Genomic DNA, 16,844 nt, shown 5'->3' on the forward strand with positions numbered 1-16,844 from the left:
AGCACAGACCTGCACATTCTGGAGTTGTCTCTCCGCTGCGATTTTATCATCTGATATCTTCTGAAGTGACTCTTTGGCTTTCTCCTGATATTTCATCTTGTGATGTTCCATCTCTAACAGAAGTTTTTTCACACTTGTTTTTGGAAAACTCTATAAAATGAGATAGAAATTAGGTATTTTATCCTCATAATACAAATAATATAGAGGCTCATACACATGGCCCTGATATCAAAAGTGGCGGATGGGCCTTCTACTGAACCCTGCATGGCTCCTATTCTGTAGGAGTGTAGTCCTATAAAGCTAATATAACAATTCAAGGAGGTTGCATGGTTCCATGTATTTCTGTACAGACTCCGTGCCAACACCCTAATTACCATATGCTACGACATTTGGGGAATAAATTTCCTAATATATATAACTAATTACTGGAAATACACCTACCTTACTCTTTGGGTTTGTTCAAGCCAGTGAGATTTCCTTAGCATTGGTGAGAAGCCCAGCTCACGGACCAAAACTATTATTTTCTTATGGTTTTCAGAGACTTTTCAGCTTTATGAATATTCAATACTCCATCAATCTTAAAGGGAATCTGTGAGCAGGTTTTTGCTTCTTCATCTGATAGCAGCATAATGTAGAGAAAGAGATCCTGATTCCTGCGATGTATCACTTAGTTTATTGGGTGCAGCATTTCTGACACAATCAGAGTTTTTAGAAGTAGCAGAGCTCAAAAGCTACTCTGCCCACATCCTCGATTACCAGCTTTCTGTGTACATTGTATATTGACAGAAAGCTGAAAAACAGTGCTGGGGACGTGATTGGACCAGGATGTACACGGGCACTTAGTTCGGCAGTGGTAATCTAGAGCTGATAAAACACTCCTTGTATTGAAACAACAGCACAAAACCTAATAAGTGACACAACAATGAAATCAGTGCCTCAGCCCCTACCTCATGCTGCCCTCAGATTACATAGCGAAAGCCTGCTGACAGATTCCTTTCTAAAGATGAAGAAAGAAAAGTCCACAATAGAGAGCCACAGACACCTCATTTTGGTGGTTTGGGGGGACTCAGTCCAAGGACATGTCAACACAGTCTCCGTGTCTCGGTGACAAGCCGGTATCTTTTTGCAGGAGCATGCAGTGTTCCTGAATGAGCTTTAAATGCTGCATCAAGCAGAAGATATGGCTGAGATCGCACATTAGGACTCTGGCAAGATCAGACATGATAACTGCTTGCATTCAGTGATTTTTCACTTGATTTTATTAGAGCATTGATTACAGTCATTCAGGCAGTCATTCCTGTGGTGATGACTCACAAAGATTCCTGTTTATTCAGAACTATCACCCCAATTTAACTTGCTCGACTGCAGCCTTCAAGTGCCCCATAATTTCCATTACAATGCAACTGTATGAGCCACATCAAGCAGAGCGTACCGGTGTATTGTAGAGCAATACCTAGGAATACATGGGTTGCCAACCGGAAATTGGTTTTCTGCTGTGCTCACTGAATTTCCACCAGGGGGCTAATGTTTGTGCCTATACTTCAGACTGGCACCAATGTGTCTTCAGCATCCTGCTCCATAGCACAGAATGAACACTATAACTACAGCTTGTAGTGATGGTGATCCTTCACATTTTCCTTTTCCCCCTTGTTTATGTCAAGGAAATAACAATATTTTTTAAATAGCTGAGAACTGTGTACAGGTAAGAGTACAGGTTGTTTAGTTCCCAACAGAATGCTTGGATTAAGTCCAACTGCAGCAAAGGCCCAGCACTGAGCAGCATTGCACTTGGGAAACTTCCTGCCCATTTCCCGTGCCAATTTTGTAGTGGTAAATCTGCAGTGTAAAACAGTACAAGCCAAAGTGGGTGATATTTAACAAAACTCATCTACATGTTGTCAATGTCATCTGGATGTAAATTGACATGGATTGTGGATTTTCAAATAATCCGCAGCATATCAATTCTTTTTGCAGAATTCCGACATATGCGGCAATTCAATAACCTTTTTTGCGTAAAGACCACAAGTAACAAATGTGAATATTGCTGGGAAATCACAGCAATTTTACCTTGAGAATTTGGGATGATTGCGTCATATTGGCTGCACATGTATGTAATCTAAAGGTTCCCACAATGAGCTTTTGGTGAGTTTTTGATGTTGCACAATTTCTGCAGCGTTTCTGAGCAATGTGCGACATAGAGATATAAAGAGCAGACTTGTCAGTCATTACATTTCTCACACAAGTAACGCCATCTTTCATTTAAAAAAAAATTCCCCGGAGGCAGATTCTCATACAGGTCAGTGTCCAGCCCATAGATCTTAACAGTTCATTTAACATATTAAAAAATATGGATATCTCTGGAGTAAGACATCGGATCGCAGATATCAAGGTATCATTTTGTTCAGCTTCCTATGGCCTACTTGGCCACATAGATGGCTTAGGTGGGTTGATCTTACTGGCAGATACCCTTTAAGCAGAACAGTTATGTTTTTAATTTAATTTTATCAGTTTGGAGAACCTTTTTTCGACTTTTAAGTCTCCAACACTTTAATGATCAGTGGAAATACCACTATAGGCAGACACTATATTTCCAATCCAGAACAGTAATCTGTGTTTACTAAGAAGTACATACAGTTTAAGACTAGCCGGGGATTACTTTATTTCTCCATATCACATATACAGGCTAACCCCACTGTATTGCAGGGATCCCCAACCTGTAGCTTGTGAGCCGCATGTGGCTCGCAGGTCTATGATGTGTGGCTTGGTGTATTAGCAGCAGGCCTAGCAAACAACTATGGTCTGCAGATAGTGACTTTGGAGAGTAGAAGTGCAGATCTGGACGCACATATACTGCCCTTTGGATTGCAGAGATAGAGGATAGAGGAAATGATTGAAGCTCGATATGATTGCGTGTTGGGAGTGCTTGATGTGCGAATACCCAATAATGGTAAGGTACTATTTCTGTGAGGAAGCTTTGGCTGTCATTCTACCAATAATGCGGGTTCTCGGGGGAGGCTGGAGCTGAATGTCACTATTCCTGGGGCGGTGAGGGTATTGGATGTGGCTTGCGTCTCTCTCTCAGACTTGAATATGGCTCTCAAGGTAAAGAAGGTTGGCAACCGCTGCTATATTGTAATTCACAAACTAAACCAATTCATCGTTACAAAACAATGGAATAATATTAGTTGTCAAAAACATTTACACCACAGATAAGGGCAATATGGTTTGGATGCTTACTTAAAAATGATATATTTGCAGTGATGCAAATTTCAAGGGGTCCGACACTTTATATCTTTATTTCAACAGATATGTTTGGGACATGATTTTGTGGCACTTAATAATATATTTTAATATATTCAATATAAGTCAATGCAAGAAAGCGGACGGCACCGCTGTTACCGTGCTAAGGTCCGTGGCTGGCAGCAGGCGGAGAGCTCACATCCAGGACTCCCGGGTGCTTGACCTTGTAGCAAGACGAATATAGTTTCCAAGAGAAAAAGGTCGCACTCTGCGGGATAATGATGAATGTTTATTGACACTGAATTACATGTCACGTCGGAGATGTGAAGGAGAGTGTGTCAAATGGCTGAAACTATATTCGTCTTGCTACGAGGTCAAGCACCCGGGAGTCCTGGATGTGAGCTCTCCGCCTGCTGCCAGCCACGGACCTTAGCACGGTAACAGCGGTGCCGTCCGCTTTCTTGCATTGACTTCATTAGCATTATTTGTTTCTGGACTGAGCACGCTTGGTTACCGGATTGTTAGTTTGGATTATCCAGACGCAGCACATGAAGTAGTTTAACCATGTCTTTGGACATGGAGGCGGATACAGCTACACTGGGACAGAGCTTACAGGCTGGTCGGGAGGATGTTGATAATTACTTCAAAGAGTGTGAAACGTGTGATGAAGTGCAGGCTTTAAGCACTAAAGCTTTGGAATTTAAATTAATGAATCTGGCTGAGAGGGAAACAAAGTTATTTTGGACCAATAATTCATTGAAGTCCTACAGAGACTGTGGACACATACCTCGCGGATTGAGAGTGTGGAAGGAAATTTCTGAGTTCAAAGGTGATGCTTCCTTTAGAATGGAATGGGAGAAAATTCTACTTAAATGTTCGCAAGATTTATTGCAATTGGTCTTGGATACCAACTTGCGTAATTATGACACAGTTAAAGAGGATTTAATGAAATCACAAGACGAGTTAAAATCGAGAATGACAGATAATCAGTGGCTTACATTTAATAAAAAAATGGACAGTAAATTGTTGCCAATGCAGGCAGAGATTAAGTCTAGAAAACGAGACAAATTTTTACGAGACAAACATGATTTTTTGAATGGCCAGATATTCAGTTGGAATAAGCAAAGAACGAATGTACATAATGGACAGTCAGGAAAAGGGAAATATAAGCGCCATTATCGTAAACAGAATCAGGCTCCACACAGGAGAGATTATTTAACAACGGATTCTGATTCAAGCATGGGAGAGGGAGCCAGTTTATCCATGTCTGCAATTGACCAGCAGATATCAGCAGAAGCAGGTGTGTCTGGACATAATATCCCTTTAGGCGGAGGATCAGAAGAGGAAGGAGGAAGGCCGTATGGACAAAACCGCAAGAGAAAGCAAGTCTCATGGAGATCGAGACGATAAGGGACACACTGTCGCATGCAGTAATAAATTTAACTGATCATGTGTTGAATGATTCACATCATTCATTATTAGCCAAGGGTCTGAATTTTTGTATACCAGATAGTTTTGATTTGACAGAATTTAAGATTGATTTATTTAAATCCATTAGGAAGATGCATCTGCATAAGCAATTTTTACAAAAAACCCCCATTAACACTCCATTATCAGGGGAGGTGCAATGTGAAGTGGGTCCTTTGGGATTTATGGCAGGAGTAGGTACATTGGCAGAAGTGCATGAAGATGCTGCCCTATTGTTGAGTATCACTGAATCTAGGGGTGACTACCCACAAACGATATATACACCTTTTTTAGGGGGGGTAACATCACAATATATGCCCCCTGTCTCCCCAGGAAATCTTATTGATTTATTTGAGACGTTAGTCATTAAAGATGTAGAGGCATTAGTATATCCCACAGCTCCCTCAAATTTGACAGTGGCAGAGAAGTCAGCACTGAGAGAAATTAGAGAATGGACAGACACAGTGGTGAGACCATCAGATAAAGGAGGGAATACAGTGTTATTGCCGAGAGATATGTACCTAGCAGAAGCCCACCGACATCTATCAGATACAGTCACATATACGAAATTGATGGGGGATCCTACCCACAAATTCATAAAAGATTTGAGGTCCTTACTCAGGCAATATGTCATAAAAAATATTATTTCTGAAAAAAAGGCAGAAAAACTGTTGCCTGATTTTCCTACGCGTCCCCATTGGTACCATGTACCTAAGATACACAAATCCCTATCCTGTCCTCCAGGTCGCCCCATTGTTTCTGGGATAGGATCAGTGACGGAGGCACTTTCACAATATGTAGATTGGCTATTACGGCCATTGCTTATTCAGATCCCGTCCTATATAAGAGACACTAAAGCTTTTCTAGAAGTAATACATGGGTTTGGGTGGCAACCTGGTTTCTTTTTAACATCAATAGATGTAGAAAGTCTCTATACAAGAATTCCTCAACAATTGGGAGTTGACACTATTAGGGAAATTTTAGGTACGACAGGGAAAGAGCAAGGTTTCATAGATTTAGTTTGTGATGCATTGAGTTTTATTCTAACACACAATGCTTTTACTTTTGATTCAAAATGGTATTGTCAAAATGTGGGAACTGCGATGGGCACGCCGGTATCTTGCACGTTTGCGAATTTGTTCTTGGGAGCTTTTGAGGAGAAATACGTTTATAATATGCAGAGGTATTTCAGACATATCAGATTATACCTCAGATATGTGGACGATGTGTTCATAATCTGGGAGGGTACAAAAGAGACATTTGTTGAATTTGTTAACTATTTAAATGACATGAATCACATGAACATGGTGTTCACATATAATTTTGGAGGTACCAAATTGGAGTTTCTTGATGTCCTTTTGGAGATCAAGGATGATACTATATGTACATCGGTTTTTAGGAAATCTATAGCCACCAACTCCGTATTGCGGTTTGACAGTTATCACCCCACACATACTGTTAATTCATTACCATATAGTCAATTTTTACGAATATTTCGTGTCAATAATACAGTTGAGGGTCGGGAACGACAATCCAGAGAATTACATGAGAGATTGAGACAACGAGGGTACCCTGACCATTTATTAGATACTACACTTCAAAAAGTGAAATCACAATGGGATGATAACAGGAGATGCATAATAAATCAACAGAGTAAAGAAAGTAAGAAAGAAAAAAGATTTACCTTTTGTTTTCGTTATGGCCCCATGGATAGACAAATCAGATCCGTAATAAGGAAACATTGGCATGTTTTGGAACAAGACAGGGAATTGATTGATATAGTGTCCAGAGGACCTTTGATTTCCAATAGACGCAGTACAAGGATTAGGGACGTTTTAGTCCAGAATCGTTTAATAACTCAACGTGACACATGGTTAAATCAAGGAATACCTAAAGGTAATTATAAATGTGGACAATGTCCCTATTGTAGGTATCATTGTACTGATCGTACACTGCAAATGGGTGCAGTTAGACATACGGTGTCCAGCTTTATTACATGCAAGACAGATCATGTGGTTTATGTTATCTTCTGTACATGTCGGTTTTTTTATATAGGAAAGACAATACGCCCGCTTTATGTTCGATTTCGGGAGCACTTCAAGTCGATAAAATCTGGGAAAGGAGTGCCACGTCTCATTGACCATGTCAGGACTGTACATGGGACGGATCCGGGTGTCCTTACTTTTGCGGGTATTGAAAAAGTGATGTTACCCCCACAAGGGGGGAACTTGCATAAATTATTATTGCAGCGGGAATCGAAATGGATCATGGATACACGGGCGACGGGTCCCGCAGGTTTCAATGATAAAGTAGATATGGCTATTTTTTTATGATAATTGATTCATATAAATGTATTTTGCTTAATATTATGAGATTATAACACAAGAATCATGTCTGGGAGGTATATAAATTTATGACATTCGGCGTGGTATTTTGCTTGATAAAAAATTTATATAAAATTGGGGCAGTTTATTATTCGCTTAATTTTGTACTACATAGTTAAATTTGTCTTAATCCGTTTTGATCGTGAGAAAATAGTTTTTCTAGGATATTATTATAATATAAATGGCAATAAGATAGCTGTCAGTGATTTTTATCCTGGAAACAGGAGCTACGACATAGTCGCAATATATCACAATTATATTATATTTAATGGGAGCACATATTTGGTCCGGAATAGATTATCCAGAAGAGTTAACTTAATTATAGGGGTTAACCAGTAACACTGATAATGATTTATTGCTCCTTGTAATCTTAGTAATTTTATATGTAAAGTTATTGTTCCCGCTGAGGCGGTAAATTGTATGTTTTTATATGTCTGCACGTAACACTTGTCTGTTTCACTTGTTATTTTTTTAGTGGCTGGCAGGAGGAGTGATTGGTATGCATAAGTATCCGTCATTTCCTCCTGCACTTTGACCCGTGGAAGCGCTCGAGTAGCGTGAAACGGCCGTAGTCAGCCATTTGACACACTCTCCTTCACATCTCCGACGTGACATGTAATTCAGTGTCAATAAACATTCATCATTGTCAGCCATTTGACACACTCTCCTTCACATCTCCGACGTGACATGTAATTCAGTGTCAATAAACATTCATCATTATCCCGCAGAGTGCGACATTTTTCTCTTGGAAACTATATTCAATATAAGTATTATAGGTTCTCCTCATGCACTTATTCCTGTCTTCTTTACAGACCGCATGGCTATGCTGTCCTCACAATGGCTGCTGGTGGAGGAGCATGTGACCAGATCTGTTCATCAGCCTCCACCAATTGTAAAACACTGCACATGGGAAAGCTGATGTTTAATTGGAGAAGCCTAATTGTAGTTTATATATCACAGGACGACATATCTGGAAAAACAACCTTCATGCATACAGAAATACAGAAAGAAAGGACTTTTCTATCTAATGTACCTGGGAGTAGAAGAACAGCTGGTTTTCAAGATTTGCCACTTTTGACTTTAAATGGTCCTCATTAAGCTGGGCCTGTAAGACGTGCACCGACAGGAAGGGTAATGCAGGTGTTATTAGAAGGCATGTGCAATACTGTCAGGAAAGATCACCACCATGCACAGAAAGCAAGCATGAGCAAAATGGGCAGTGACGATGCTTTAATTACCACGTACATGAAAACATATTGTCTGCACATACATACCTAGCTCAGCTCATCTGATCTACTCAGCTGTACTTCCTGTCAATACTTTCTACTTCTATCCTGTCATCAGCCTCGCAACCCACCATAGAGGAAACTTGAAAAACCTCCTCTGCTGAGATGTCAGATTCACCAAGAGATAACTAGTTCTAGTTATTATCATGATACTAATGTGATGTACTTTTCTCTAGCACAGAACACTATATACAGTTGTGCTCAAAGGTTTACATACCCTGGCAGAATTTTTGCTTTCTTGGCCTTTTTTCTGAGATTATGAATGATAACACCAAACCGTTTTCTCCACTCATGGTTAGCGATTGTGTGAAGCCATTTATTGTCAAACTACAGTGTTTTCTCTTTTTAAATCATAATGACAACTCAAAACCTCCAATTGACCCTGATCAAAATTTCACATACCCCATTTCTTAATACTGTGCAATGCCCCATCTAACATCAATGATAGCTTGAAGTCTTTTGTGGTAGTTATAGTCAACAACAGGTCGACTTGGCCTTGTGTTTTGGATCGTTGTCATGTTGGAACATACAAATATGTCTAATGCGCAGTTTCCGGGCTGATGATTGCATATTTGCCTCCAGTATTTTCTGATAATGTGCTGCATTCAACTTTCCTTCAACTTTGACCAAGTTTCCTGTGCCTTTGTAGCTCACACATCCCCAAAACATCAGCGACCCACCTCCATGCTTTACAGTAGGAATGGTGTTCCTTTCATCAGAGGCCTTGTTGACCTCTCTCCAAATGTAATGTTTATGGTTGTGGCCAAAAAGTTCAACTTTGGTCTCATCACTCCAAATTACCTTATTCTAGAAGTTTTGAGGCTTGTCTCTGTGCTGTTTTTTATACTGTAGGCGAAATACTTTATGGCATTTGCACAGTAATGGCTTTCTTCTAGCGACTCGACCATGCAGACTATTTTTCTTCCAGTGCCTCCTTGTTGTGCATCTTGAAACAGCCACACCGCTAGTTTTCACAAAGTCCAGTATTTCAGCTGATGTTATTCATGGGTTTTTCTTTGCATCCCGAACAATTTTCCTAGCAGTTGTGGACAAAATTTTTGTTGGTATACCTGACTGGTTTTGTTTTAACAGAGCCCCTGATTTTCCATTTTTTTATTCACAGTCTGAACGCTGCTGACTAGCATTATCAATTCCTTGGATATCTTTTTGTATCCCTTTCCTGTTTTATACAGTTCAACTACCTTTTCCCGTAGATCCATTGACAATTCTTTTGCTTTCCCCATTACTCACAATCCAGAAATGGCAGTGGCTGGATGAAAGATGCAAGAGTCTGCCTGGATCTCAGAAACCCATGCAGCTTTTATGCACACACACTGATTCCAAGCAAACAGGTCACAGGTGAGGATGTTATCTTTAGTAGCCAGTCAAACCTATTTGTCTCAACTTCTGTGCATGTTATCTGGCCAAAATCACCAGGGTATGGGAACTTTTGATCAGGGTCATTTGGATATTTTGGGTTGTCATTATAATTTAAAAAGAGAAAACACAGTAGTTTGACAATAAATGGCTTCACCCAGCCACTAACCATGAGTGGAGAAAAATGTTTGGTGTTATCATTCAAATTCTCTGAAAAAAGGCCAAGAAAGCAAAAATTTTGCTCGGGGTATATAAACTTTTAAGCACAACTGTATATACAGTGTATAAATATATACATACTATATATACAAAAGTATGTACTTTGTTTTTTATATAGTGTTATACAAATACATTTCTTTTATCTTACCACAGTGTACGGGCATTATATACATTTCTTTTATATAGAGTTGCATAAATCGGGTTTCTACATGGTATAAAATGATGGGAGTACAACACTGAGATCACGGTCACATGTCCAGTATCGTATTTTTCTAGTGAAGATGTCAGGAAAATCCTACTAGGACAGCCAAATTCCATATGTAATTGTCAGAATCACAGTAAATAATGGCAGTTGTGTATTGACTGACTACTATTTAACATGCACTTAAATGTAATTGGCTAATTCTGAACACAACGACATCTCCAATGTTTAGACAGTGTAATTTTTAATATGCCAAAAACCTGGCATTTTAACTTTTTATATTCACTGAATGTTCATCTATTTTTTTTACATTGTATTCCCTTATCATTTAATTATGCACACATAGTGATTGGGAAACTGGTTAATAGATATCATCAGAAAGCAGTTATAGATACATAGTTCGCTTTGTTTTTACTACAATTAGATAATTTATATAGATTTTCTTCTTTTGCTTAATAGTGATCTGTAATTGTATACTAAAACAGTGAGTAATTACCATCCATGACTTCTCTGAGGTTTGCACAAGTACACTGAGAAGCTCCTGTAAGATACAAAGTTTCTTCTTCAGTTTCCGCTCCCTGTGTAGGGCTTCCTGCAAAATGATAATGGATCTCAATAAATACATATTACTCATTTAACAATTTTCTGGTGACCGCAAACGTATTAATATCTCAGACCTAAACAATCATTTAGATAAAAAAGGTAATACCTTGACTAACTATAACTAGGTATTTAGATTGATATAACCAGCCACAATGGCATGAGAAAATAAAGAGTAAGGCCCGATTCATTAAGACAGAAAATTTGTATGCCATTCTTAATGAGTATTGCACAGGAATAAAATGCACGCCACCTAATGAATTCAGTGTATCTTATCAGTGACGTACGCCTCTATGTGCTTCACCAGAAATATTAGTCTAGTTAAGGATTGAAGTAACATTTTTGAAGTAAGAAATTTCACCACTTTTGTTGAATATGGTGGGTGGGCGTAGCCATGCCTCAAGTCAAGTCAGGGCCTAATGCCACGATTCTCAGAGGCCACGGGTTCAAAAAGGCTACCCTCACACAGACTTGGCACAAATTTCTACGTCTGGCAGATTCCAGAGGAATCACAACTTTAACCCCTGTTCAGGAATCTGGTCTAACAACAGGGTCCAGTGGATTGCTTCCATGGAAAAGCTGCTCTCCGGAAAAGCGAACCAGAGGCAGGAAGGGTCGTCAAGCAGGGTCAGTAATGCTATTGACTGGCACTAGAGTCAGAGCTTCAGGGTTTTAAATAGCTGACTGCTCCAGCCAGAGCTCTCAGGAAGGTGTGATCAAAACCTAGATTAAAATTAACCCCATAGCTCCCTTATAAAGTAGTACCAAAAGTCCACGGGAATAAACAGGACTGGTGCTGTCACATGTCACAAGCAAAAAAAGCGCACTGCTACCCAGCAGTGAAAATTGAAACAGAAGATGCGTGATTTCGCACAGATGTTACATTAAGTGTCTTGGCACTTTACCCCATTCAACCCTGCACCATATATAGTTACAGTAAAGGTAGGTGGTTGTTAAGGTGAATCCCTGTAGATGAACTGCACTGGAATGGCAAAGGATCAGGAATTGTATTATTTAAATAGAGGAAGAACTTATACTACTCACAAAAAGTTAGGGATACTTGGCTTTCAGGCAAAATTTATGGAAAACTTAAAAAGTTCACGCTACAGTTATCATGAAAATAGGGGATTTAACTAGAAGCATGCAAAGGTGATTTCCTCATCTCAAACAATTTATTGAAACAAAAGCCAACAACAATTGTGGGTATATCAGCCCAAAAATGTCACTCAATAACTTTTCATGTGGGCTTGAGCATAAATTACAGCTTGACAACAACTTCTCATGCTGTTCTCAAGTCATGTTATTGTCTGCTGAGGTATGGCATCCCACTCTTCTTGAACTGCGGCCCTCATGTCTTTGAAGTTCTGGGGTACAGAGTTACGAGCCTCTACATAGCGACTCAGCTGATCTCATAGGTTTTCTATGGGATTCAGGTTTGGAGAAAGGGCAGGCCACTCCATTTGAGGTACTCCAGTCTCCAGCAGCCGTTCCCTAATGATGCGGCCTCAATGAGCTTGAGCATTTTCGTCCATGAAGATGAAATTAGGCCTGTGTTGTTAATGCAGAAGCACAATGACTGGATTAATATTATTTAAATAGTAGGGGCTTATCGCTGTACAAAATGTAGGGCAGTTCTGTATTGACTAGACACCTGCCCATACTAACACCACCACCACCAAAAGCTCATCTGGTGACAACAGTGGCTGATGCCTAGTGCTCTCTTTGATGTCTCTAACATCGTTAGCGGCCATCATTATTGCTCAGTGTGAACAGACTTTAATCAGTGAACAGCACTGAGGCCCACAGGTTTCTTGTCCAGTGTAATGCTCCCTGGCAAATACAAGAGGAGGACACCTGTGCCAGATGGTGGGATCAGGTACTCTTGCAGGTCATCAAGCATGCAGACCACACTGATGTAAATGGTTATGGTCTGACGTGACACTTGGGTGCCTCTTACCTCCCTAACATGTGCCTGGAGTTGTGTGGCATTCACCAAAGGCATTGTTCACAATGAAGTGGTCATTAGTGTGGGATGTGGTCAATGGACACCACTTCTCTGCCTTTCTGTGACTCTTCCAATATTTCTGTTACAACCTGCTTATGACACTCTGAGCTTCTGTCTGAAAACATCCTGCTTGAAGCCTCGCAATGGCGAGGTACTGTTGATCAATTGTTAGGTGTCGTCTCAATCTCATGACTTCAAAATGTGAACAGCATTATGTGAAGGACTGTTTAATACCAATTCTAATTTAACCCCGAAATTCATGAATCAAATACCCATTGTGAATTTTGCCATTAAAGGGAATCTGTCACCTTGTTGAGGGCAGTGCAGAATACTGTAGTGTGCGGGCGCCAGACCTCTCCCGACGCCTGCGCACTGCAGGACTTTGCTCTGCCCTCAACAGGGCAGAGCAGTGCGCCTGCGCCGGATCCACTCCAGGACGGGAAGAAGAGGACGTCATCGTATGAAGATGGGAGGCGCCGGACTTAACCGCAACACCCATCGGACCGGACCGCCCCCTCTGGTGAGTATAATCTAACGTATTTTTCTTCTCTTTCAGGTTACATCGGGGGCTTATCTACAGCATTACAGAATGCTGTAGATAAGCCCCTGATGTCAGTGGCGGCAGCTGATAGTCAATAAAAAGGGTGACAGATTCTCTTTAAGCTCCTTGTTAGAGAATAGCAAGTTGTACAAAATGTGCTAAAACCTTGAACAGTTGGACATATGCATTCAAAGGTTTAGAAAAGGGCACATTAAGTTCCACTGAAAAGGTTAGAGTGACTTTTAGGTTCATCCTGAAATTTCACCCAAAAGCCAAATATCCCAACTTTTTGTGAGTAGCGTATATTTATCCTTAACACTGTATGTCTAGCTTTTGTTGAAAAAATGCATTACAAGGTGCAGTGTGTGAATCTACCTTTAGATTACTGTACTTACCATCAGGTATTCAGAGAGCTGAAGTAACTCCTGAAAGCATAAAGAAGTATGAAAAAATAATAGAAATAACATTTTTCAGCTTGTGGTGGACTCAAATTAAAATATTTTATCATGGTCAATATTCTGGTAAAACACCTGTTTTCTGAATTGAACACACTAATTAGCTGTCTATTCGTGTATATCTATAGCAATATGACGTACAACATTCTGCTTCTTGGGATATCAGGTGGCTTAATTTTATATTTTGGAAGCAGTACCAGCTCATCAGCCTCATCAGGTCTAATAGATCAATTGAATAATGAAATCTGGTTACAAATTCCTTGTATCAATGCTTAGAATTAGTATTAAAATAGTGGACAGTCATTTAAGGGGAAAAGTTCTACAACTGAAGTCATCACTGACCATGAGATTTGCAGGTGATTGTTAGGTTCAGAAAATAGTTTGTACATGGAGCAAGCTCTGCTCCACATCACACTTGGTATACAACCCAAAATCCCACAAAGTTGGGACGCTGTGTAAAATGTAAAGAAAACAAGAATGTAATCATTTGGAAATCTCGAATAGTCATATTTTATTCACAACAGAACATGGAACACATATAAGAAGTTGAAAGTTAGTTAATTTTTTCAAGTAAAATTGACAAATGCCTAAGTTATAAATTGATGGCAGCAACAGATCTCCAAAAAATTGGGACAGTGTTATCAAAAGGCTAAAAAAAGTAAGTGGTACTAATGGAAACAACTGGAGGGTTATTTTATAACTAAGTCACATAGCAGTGTGTAAAAAGGCATGTTTGAGAGGCAGAGTCTCTCAGAAGCAAATACGATCAGAGGTTCACCAAACTCTGAACAACTGTGTCTAAAATGTTCCCCCCAAAAAATTGAAAAGACTTATTCCACCATCTACAGTATATAATATTATGAAAAGATTCAGAGATGCTTGAGAAATCCATGCGCACAATGCAGACAGTCAATATTGGATGCCCATCATATATGGTATCTTAGGGCACAAAATTAAAGGGAATCTGTCAGTAACATCAACCCCCCCTAAGTCGCCTATGGGCTGGGCATAGATCAGCATGAGAACCTGCCCCAACAGCTTAATATAAATCAAAGCGGGAGCTATCAGTGTGAGACATGTAACTAACACGTAACAGTAAACTTCAACTTTGTCTTCTTGCAAACACAATTTTTGCAGCTCTGTAGCTCAGCTGTATTCAACAATATTGCAACAAATGGTTGCCTGTGGGATGGAAGCTGAAACACTGACAGGAATCTACAAATGTGTTAGGGCACAGTCAGATAGCAATATTACCGTATTTTTCGGATTATAAGATGCTCCGGATTATAAGACGCACCCCAATTTTTGAGGAGAAAAATAGGAATTTTTTTTTTTTTTTTAATAAATTGGTGGTGCTTCTTCTAGTCCATGGGTCTTATTGCTTACCGGGGGTGGTGGCTGCGGTGAAGCGGGGTCTCAGGGTTGATGTTGCAGGCCACAGGCTGGGATGAGAGGGTGTTTCGATGTGCAGCACGCTGCTGCGGGTGTCTGGTGCTGCTGCAGGTGTCCGATGCTACTGTGGGTGTCAGGTGCTGCTGCCTGTGCTGCAGCGGGTATCCGTTGCTGCTGTGGGTGTCTCCGGTGCTGCGGGTGCCCGACGGTGCTACGGGGGTGTCCGGCACTGCTGCCCGGTGCTGCTGCGGGTGTCTCCGCTGCTGCCGGGGCTCTGCCAACATTTTGTGAAAGGCCAGAGCCCCGGCAATTCCATGGTTTCCTGTGCGGTGGACTCCAGGAAAATGGCCGCCGGGGGTGGCGCATGCGCAGATGAAGATCTCGGCACCAAGATCTCGGGAGATGAGATTTTAGCGCTGAGATCTCATCTCCCGAGATCTTGTTGCTGAGAATTTCATCTGCACATGCGCCACCCCGCCATTTTCCTGGAGTCCACTGCACAGGAAACCATGGAACTGCCGAGGCTCTGGCTTCTCACAAAATGTCGGCAGAGCACCGGTAGTACCGGAGACACCAGCAGCAGCACCAGGCAGCACCGCCGGACACCCCTGCAGCGCCACACACCCCCACAGCACCGCCGGACACCCCCTCATCCCAGCCTGCTGCCTGCAGCAATGGTACCAGTAAGGTATATATGCATTATAAGAAGCACCCCCATTTCCTCCCAAATTTGGGGGAAAAAAGTGCGTCTTATAATCCGAAAAATACAGTATTTGAGCTATGATCGCATTACAATCCTAGGGCTGGCCGTTGGCTCTCCTGACCTGAGTGTGAGAGCTTCATAGAAATACAGGTGGTCACACTGAGGTCAGAAGAGCTGACAGCCAGTCCAATGATTGCGATTCAATCCTCACGAGGGTAATACAGCAGTCTGACTGTGCCCTTATAACATGGCTCTGCTGTGAGATCAAGAGAGCAAAGAGCAGCCATTACACATCACATATCACACTGGTAATGCCGCCTTTTATGTAAAATAATCTTAGAAGGTGGATTCACATGCAGATCAGTGTCTGGCCCATAGCTCTGAACAGCTTATTTACATATAAGAAAAACATTGATTTTTCTGGAATAAGGCATCTGATCACAGATAGTAAGATATCATTTCATTCGACTTCCTGTGACCTGCATGTCATATAGACGGCTTAGGATGGTTGATCCTACTTACAGATTACCTTTAAAAACAGCTTCCTAACTGGGGGGAGCCAGCTGTCAATCATCATGATGTTGGCAGTCAGGCCCTGTCCACAGAGCTGCCTGGAAATCTGCTCAATGCCCGAGCTGGATAGAACAGGCAGGTAATTACCTCTGTTAGCAACTACCTTCCTGTTAGTTTTTAGGTGCATAATAAAAAATAAAATATAACAGTTTTAGACAACACCTTTAATTTTTCAAATGGAATTGCAAAGGTCTTTCTTTTTCTGATAGATGTTCTATGCTTTATTGTGAGTAAAATATGGCAGTAAGAGATTTCCAAATCTTGATTACTTTGCGTTTTAAACAGTGTTAAAACTTTTTTAGAACTGGGGTTATACCTGTACTCAACATGTGAAGTATATGTAGGTAACATGTTGGGAACGGGTAAAAAGTTGAGCTCAAGAACTTTTAAATATTGTAGT

At 40.7% G+C, this 16,844-nt stretch overlaps 1 protein-coding gene across 5 annotated transcripts in view; it reads right to left on the minus strand.

Annotated features, from left to right (window-relative positions):
• Positions 1-16,844, minus strand: part of TRAF3IP3 (TRAF3 interacting protein 3) — a 159,773-nt gene that overhangs the window by 49,101 nt on the left and 93,828 nt on the right. For all 5 annotated transcript variants that reach the window (XM_073587133.1, XM_073587134.1, XM_073587135.1 and 2 more), the window contains 4 exons: positions 13,717-13,746; positions 10,672-10,767; positions 8,125-8,196; positions 10-150 (listed from right to left, as the gene is read on the minus strand). In XM_073587133.1, the coding sequence (XP_073443234.1) occupies positions 10-150; positions 8,125-8,196; positions 10,672-10,767; positions 13,717-13,746 (339 nt within the window). The remainder of the gene's footprint in view (positions 1-9; positions 151-8,124; positions 8,197-10,671; positions 10,768-13,716; positions 13,747-16,844) is intronic.

This window comes from Dendrobates tinctorius, unplaced genomic scaffold, assembly GCF_039654945.1.
Source record: "Dendrobates tinctorius isolate UK_male_01 unplaced genomic scaffold, ASM3965494v1 ptg000098l, whole genome shotgun sequence".
NCBI classification, from domain to species: Eukaryota; Metazoa; Chordata; class Amphibia; order Anura; family Dendrobatidae; genus Dendrobates; species Dendrobates tinctorius.